Raw genomic sequence first — 7733 nt, 5'->3', positions numbered from 1 at the left:
ATTCGTAAAGCTAAACTTTTCAAACATTTAACGTTTCAGTTACAAAAAGCTTATATTTACACTACCTACAATCACAAAAATAGTATATTTACATTTTAATTACTTTTATTATAGAATATTAAAGAATATAATATGAATCTCTTCACAAAAATGGACTTTTAACCTTTTAAAGGCCCAATAATAACCAAATCACAACCATAAATAAGCCCACAGAAAGTCTCCGCCGGACAGTTGAGTAGCTACGACTACAAATCTCAGATCACTTATAAATTCTCTCTCTCTCTCTCTCTCTCAATCTCTCCCAAAACAATAAAACAATAAAACAATAAAACTCATTTTCAATGGCTGGTGAGAGCTTGGCCACGTCACTACCGGCGACGCTCCTCGAGAATCGTGACCTGTTAATGCTTCTCACCACCTCAATTGCCGTTTTGATTGGCTGCGCTGTCGTTTTGGTGTGGCGCAGATCGAGCCTGCGATCGGTTAAATCAGTTGAGCCGCCGAAGCTGATTGTACCGAAAGTTGAAATTGAAGATGAAGTTGATGACGGTAAAAAGAAAGTTACCGTGTTTTTCGGCACTCAAACTGGTACTGCTGAAGGCTTTGCTAAGGTAAAAATAATTATAACTAATTAATTATTAGTTTAATTGTTGAATTTAATTGTTTTTATGAGTTTTTGTGTGTAAAATGATTATAAATAATTGTTTAATGGTTTAATTGTTGAATCTTAATTGTTTTTATGAGTTTTTGTGTTTGTGTTTAGGTTAAGTGTTGTTTAATTTGATATGATTTGTGTAATTGTAAGTTTTCAACTTGATTCAATACTTCGTTTCGATTATTGGATGATTATGTGTCTGTAGATGTAGGATTATTTGACAAAGGTCAACTGTGTTGATATGATATGATTGGAATGATTATTATTGTTGTTGTTGTTGTTGTTTGTGGTCAGGCTTTTGCGGAGGAGGCGAAAGCGCGGTACGAGAAGGCGAAATTCAGAGTTGTTGATTTAGTGAGTTTTGTTGTTTTGATTTGATTTGTGCGTTTTGGATTGAGGTTTTGTGGCAATTAATGTGTGAAATGAATTTGTAGGATGATTATGCAGCGGAGGATGAGGAGTACGAGGCAAAATTTAAGAAGGAATCTTTTGCGTTTTTCTTCTTAGCTACGTGAGTGGAATTGGTTTTGGATTTTGGTTGTAATAGTACAATGTGTGGTGTTAACTGTTTATAGATTTTGAGTATTTTGTTTTGATGTTGTAGATACGGTGATGGAGAGCCAACCGACAATGCGGCTAGATTCTATAAGTGGTTTTCGGAGGTACATTATGAACGGCCCAGTATTTTTAGTAAAGCAAGTGCAATGCTAAGTATATTCGGGACTCATTTTGTTATTATTTGGTTTACAACAGGGCGAAGGTGAAGAGAGAGGAGATTGGTTAAATAAGCTTCAATATGGAGTGTTTGGCCTTGGCAATAGGCAGTATGAACATTTTAACAAGGTGCGGTGGTGTATATGTCTTATCTTCTAAAAAATTACAATGGACGTGTGCATTTACTCATTTGTTGACAGTTACTTTGCTAAACTCAATTTTGATCTTGTTCACTGCACATGTAGATCGCGAAAGTTGTTGACGATGGTCTTGCAGAACAGGGTATGTAGATTTCCATTTGTCCTCACATTTGTGTGATTGCATTGCTTAGTTTGATATCCGTTTTGCTCCATTAGTTTGATACTAAGCTACTAGTTAAAATGAAAATTACCAAAGAAGAAATTACGTTGCTTTAATACTCATTATACTGATGGTTGTATTTAAAAGTAAAGAACTATTTTAGTGTAAATTCCAAGACGTTGCTAAATCTTGTAACATTGTGTTACTCTGGTATTTATTTCTAGCTACATCATTTTGGGAGTTTTTATTTGCTTATTCTAAGATTCTTGTCATATTATAACTTTCCTTGTTCTACAAAAAATTAGAAGCAAAGCTACTTGATATTACATTGTTTAAGGAACTGTTAGCTGTCTGAACTTGTTATATAGTTTAAATTAGGGGCTTAAGATGGATTTGCACGCTGCTGCTCCTTTTTTATATGTTGCCTTCTATGCTTTTTTAATGTTTCGTTTGAATTATACTCTGTTTCAAGGTTGGAAAAACTTAAATTCCAAGTTCCAACATCTATCTTCTTGCAGTCTAATAAACTGTATAAGCTTGTTCTGCTATAATTTATAAGGTGGTACGGAATCTTCATTTATTCGGCCGCTTCCTTGACTTAACATTGTATATGCACTTGTTGGATTCTTCTTGTCCAGTTGTCCTCCTTTTTTAAATTATTAGATGCAAGATAATATGCTTGAGCTTAATAACTGATTAATATCAACTGGTCCTTCCTACATGTCTATTACACGTATATACGTAGCAAAGGGATACTTTTTTTATATTATTAGATGGAAGTTAATATGCTTGAGCTTAATAACTGATTAATATCAACCGGTGCTTCGTACATGTCTATTACACGTATATACCTAGCAGAGGGACACTTTCCAAAACTTGCAGCTGCTTTAGTTTTTTCCTTTATTTTTTTGTATTCATTTAATATGACCGTGTCATTTTATCATCTACATCTTATTTACTTGTGAGTCATGATTATAGGTTGAAATATACCGGGTTAAAATATATTCAAGATGAGATATACTAGAAATACAGTTGCTGTCATTTATTTAACAGATTATGCACCTAATAAAAAAGCATGTATCTTTAGTGAAGCATAATTTTACTATGTAATCATTTAGTTCAATTATGAATTTTGCTGATACTATTTCTGAATTCTGAGCATTTTTCTAATCTTTTCCATTATTTGCAGGAGCCAAGCGTATTGTTGAAGTGGGTATGGGGGATGATGATCAATGCATTGAAGATGACTTCACCGCATGGTATGACCTAAGAAGAAACTTCATTTTGAACTTGTGATATACGATCTTGTTTTTCTGGTAAACTAACAGAAGGGATGTTTGCTAACCTTGTTAAATCTCTGTAAGGGGTCGAACTTCTATATGCGGTCTGAGCTAAACTTGTTTAATAAAAAAATTGTCACCTCTGGACGAGTTTTTAAAAGCTCTAATTCTCTATACCTCAAAGGCTTTAAAAAATTATCTGGATAAATCTAGAGAGCTTCAAGACTGGGTTTTTAATCTACAATATCTCTGTTGGGCAAGTATTTTGGTCAAATTGAGGAGCGAGTTACATTAATTCATTTCAGTTTTATTATTTATAATAATATCAGCTGGTTAATTTAAATTGTTGGTGTGCGGACGTTAATTTATTTCAGTTTGTTGATTTAAAATATTGGTTTGCAGTGGCATGCTTAAAAAATCATTTGTTAACTTCTTTCTGCAAGTTTTTACTGTTCAATAGTAAATATTATATAAATTTTGTGGTGTATAAGTTTTGTTAAATTGAATTTAAAGGAACATCATAAATAATGCATCTCTCTTATATATTACCTTACACAGTACTAATATGTTTAAAAACAATAAAAGGTTAAAATTGTAAGATATCTTTGTTTTAAATTTCATTCAGATATATGATTAAAAAACAATTACATCCAGTAACAAGTTCATGAATAGCCACTATGATTCAGTTTTAACAAACACCCCCTGCATAATAGTCTAATAATCATGTTTAACTCGTGTAATGTAGGCGAGAATTGGTCTGGCCTGAATTGGATAAATTGCTTTTGGATGAGGATGACACATCTGCTGCAACTCCTTACACGGCTGCTGTTTTGGAATATCGGGTTGTGGTTTATGACCAACTTGATGCAGCTACACTGGATCAGAGTTTAAGTTCCCAAAATGGCCATACAGTCTACGATGCTCAACATCCATGCAGGTATTCTATATCAGATTTGATATTTTTTCTAGCTTGTTATATTTATATCTCTGGATTTTAATATATGCTTCTGCTTGAAGGTCTAGTGTAGCTGTAAAGAAAGAGCTTCATAAACCTGCATCTGATCGTTCCTGCATTCATTTGGAGTTTGACATTTCACATACCGGGCTTGCGTAAGTAGCTACATCAATTTTTTAATCATTCTGGTGTCTCTAGGCTATATTAGCTGTTAACTTTTTAGATTAATTTTGGTAAAAACATTTTCGAGAGTATTACAAATAGTTGCCTAGAGATGAGTCTTTTTTTTTGTGAATATGGTATCGGTCATTAATTATTTGGTTTCGTTGGCTGCTTCTCAGATATGAAACTGGTGACCATGTCGGGGTTTACTGTGAGAATCTGGTTGAAATCGTTGAGGAGGCTGAAAAGCTATTAGGCATGCCACCAAACACTTACTTCTCTGTCCACACTGACAACGAAGATGGAACACCACTTACTGGAGGCTCTCTGCCACCTCCCTTTCCGCCATGCACTGTGAGAAGTGCACTGGCAAAATATGCAGATCTTTTGAGCTCTCCGAAGAAGGTAGGTTCTTTTTTTGGAATAGTTCAGTGTGAATCTAGCTCTCTATGTGAACCTATAATCAATTAATTGATTAATGGCTTATGTATTTTAGTCTGCCTTGCTTGCTCTGGCGGCACATGCTTCTGATCCTACTGAGGCTGACCGATTAAGATTCCTAGCATCTCCTGCCGGAAAGGTTTATGTTCCTTCCATTAATATCTCTGAAGATGAATTGTGTTCCTATGTTTTCCTCACCCACACTTAATATCTTGTTTTGCAGGATGAATATGCACAATGGGTAGTTGCAAGCCACAGAAGCCTTCTTGAAGTCTTGGCTGAATTTCCATCAGCCAAACCCCCACTCGGGGTATTCTTCGCTTCAGTTGCACCACGTTTGCAGTCAAGATACTATTCTATCTCTTCTTCACCAAGGTTAATAATTAGATGAACTAACTCTCATGCTCTAGAGACTCATACTTCTTAAAAAAAATTGTATAAGATATATATAGGAGGGTGGACTGAAAATTTGACCCATGACCCTTTTATTTATTTTTTATCTTGATTTTAAAAGTATAAGAGATCGTCAAAAATCTTGGGTAAGTTGATGTTAATTAGATAATAGCAGGATCAATATGTTTTGTTGCTCCAAAATATTGTATTAGATGCGCATTATAAACCTTATTATAGTCCTGCTCTTTTTAGATGTATTTAAATCATATATCTACATTTTTTTCTGCGAGGTAGTTTTTAGTTCGAAATGCAATGTAGCTTTCTACTTTCCATTAAATAGCTTCAACATTATGCATGTAATTTTTTTTTATGTAGGATGGTACCATCGAGGATTCATGTTACTTGTGCTTTAGTTTATGAGAAAACACCTACGGGACGAATTCACAAAGGAGTGTGTTCAACTTGGATGAAGGTATCATTCTCAACTTATGAGAAGCGTAGTAATAATATCTTGAAATGTGATTCGGGAAATTTGGGTTTTGACAAATAACATGATTGCTATAAATTTTGGGAATTGATAAATAAGCTCCTCATTTTACTATTTAAGCTCCAAATTTAAAATTAGGTCATTTTTATTACACATTTTCCCATGTTTTTAACAAGTGGAATTTATTGAATTTGTCTTCATCATTGGCAATTATGTATTTATAAGATACTTGGAGCTTAAATAGTAATTTTTGGAGCTTATTTATCAATTCCCTAAATTTTTAGATGTTGCAATTACTATATAGACCTGGAAACTTAGCGTCCTAGTTATCAATTTTTAGATATGTTTGATGGTGATATGCCAATCAGTTGCATGCTTCCTCAGTAAATGTATAGTGTGTGTGTGTAAATCTATTATAGGATTAGTTCACAAAATACATCGTTGAATCCTTATTTCATTTTGATTTAAAATTGTGTACATTTCTATATTACATAGATGAATTCTCCTTTCTACATGTGATGGTGATTAACTGTTTATCATGACTAGGTTTTGTGATATAGTTACAACCTTGCTCATGTGAATTCTATCCTGTATTTTTCCAGAATGCTGTTTCGTTGGAGGAAAGCCATGATTCTAGTTGGGCGCCTATATTCGTTAGACAATCCAACTTCAAGCTTCCTTCTGATACGAAAGTCCCCATCATTATGATTGGCCCTGGAACTGGATTAGCTCCTTTCAGGGGTTTCCTACAGGTCTGATCTAAAGAAGAAATATTTTATGCTGTGATCCTTTGATTTGCTTATTATTCAGCAGATTTATATGGAATACATTCTATTGATTCAGGAAAGGCAAGCTCTGAAAGATGCTGGAGCAGATCTGGGAACTGCTGTGTTATACTTTGGGTGCAGGAATAGAAATTTGGCAAGTGATTCAATTATCAAAGCCCTGGTTTATATTGTTGTCCGCTGATTTTAATTTTGAGGATGAAAATCTTAATCAATTCTTTTTCTTTTTATTTGCAGGATTTTATTTATGAGGATGAGCTAAATAAGTTTGTCGAAAGTGGTGCAATCTCTGAGCTAATTGTGGCTTTCTCACGGGAGGGGCCCACTAAGGAGTATGTGCAACATAAGATGTTGCAGAGAGTACGTAGTGGTTTTCCCTTGTACTTAAATTTAATATCCGTTTAACTACTTTTAGATTTTGAGCTTCCCCTTTTTTGTTTTATTGGTCAGGCGTCAGAGATTTGGAACTTGATCTCTGAGGGAGCATATATTTATGTCTGCGGTGATGCAAAAGGCATGGCCAGGGATGTCCATCGCATGCTTCACACAATTGCACAGGAGCAGGTATGTGTGTGTTATTTTGTTCTGCTGCCTGCTGAGTTGTTTTAATTTTACCCAGCCATGCTTGATGAGTGTCTCCTGAAGGAAAAGAGAAAGGCCAGAAAGTTATATATGATTACTGTTTGTTTTTGAGATAAAACGTGTAGTTTCAGTGTTTTACAAGGCTATTAGTATCTGGGTATTGCTGAAGTTGGAGAAATCATTTTTGAGAAAAAAAAATCTAAAAGATATCATGCTGATGATCTATTTCCAAATTATTATGTAGAATATAGGATTAACTAATTAGCTACATAAATTTGATTTTCAGGGAGCTCTAGACAGCAGCAAGGCGGAGCTCTGGGTTAAGAATCTTCAAATGAATGGGAGGTATCTTCGTGATGTATGGTAATTGTTCTACCAGTGCAGCCAACCTTGGTTATGTAGAGGATAGTAAATAAGTATATGATGCTATACTTTCCTTAGCCCAGCTCATTGAGGGATGAAAAGATATGGGATATACAAGGTTATTGTGCTTTTCCTGCTGGCAACCCTGCGGTAGGGGGTGCATATTGTTGTCCCAAATCCCTTTATATAAATATATTTTTTTCATTTGTGGGATTTTATGGTTCAGGCAAGTTTTATACGAATTACAGTATTAGGAGAAGACCCAGCTGCTCATATTTGTACTATTAGATGATTGTAGAATTTTTGTCGAAATAGTATATTAAAAAAAATCTATCTGATTGTCATTTGTTTTTGCTATAGATTCAATGTTCCAGATAATAGAATTTTTATCACCATTGTTTGTTCAGTAGAGAAATAATACTAAATAAATCGCACTTGATCTGTATTGGGATTAGATGTGTAAGTCATGTTAAGACCTTAGAACCAATTTTCTATTTACTGTACAAGTAAATCTGGTTTTGAATTCGACTTCAATAAAACTTTTGAGCTCGTTAAGGGATTTGAGTTGATCTGGAGTTGTGAATGAGCTCGGCTCGGACTAAACTGGTTTTGCTCA

The 7733-nt window shown here is 34.4% G+C and overlaps 1 protein-coding gene across 1 annotated transcript; it reads left to right on the top strand.

Annotated features, from left to right (window-relative positions):
• Window positions 1–207: 207 nt before the first annotated feature.
• On the top strand, window positions 208–7512 carry LOC141708771 (NADPH--cytochrome P450 reductase 1-like). Its single transcript, XM_074512546.1, has 18 exons — window positions 208–611; window positions 950–1009; window positions 1090–1166; window positions 1260–1317; window positions 1409–1498; window positions 1615–1651; window positions 2859–2928; window positions 3695–3886; window positions 3967–4059; window positions 4246–4471; window positions 4563–4646; window positions 4731–4882; window positions 5276–5372; window positions 5990–6139; window positions 6231–6308; window positions 6410–6532; window positions 6623–6736; window positions 7041–7512. The coding sequence occupies exons 1-18, from the start codon at window positions 342–344 to the stop codon at window positions 7119–7121; spliced, it is 2052 nt and encodes a 683-aa protein (XP_074368647.1). The 5' UTR covers window positions 208–341; the 3' UTR covers window positions 7122–7512.
• The last annotated feature ends 221 nt before the right edge of the window (window positions 7513–7733 follow it).

The sequence above is a fragment of the Apium graveolens genome, chromosome 2, assembly GCF_009905375.1.
Source record: "Apium graveolens cultivar Ventura chromosome 2, ASM990537v1, whole genome shotgun sequence".
Lineage (NCBI taxonomy): Eukaryota > Viridiplantae > Streptophyta > Magnoliopsida > Apiales > Apiaceae > Apium > Apium graveolens.
The sequence above is the reverse complement of the archived record's forward strand: the minus strand, read 5'-3'. Positions and strand labels throughout refer to the sequence as shown.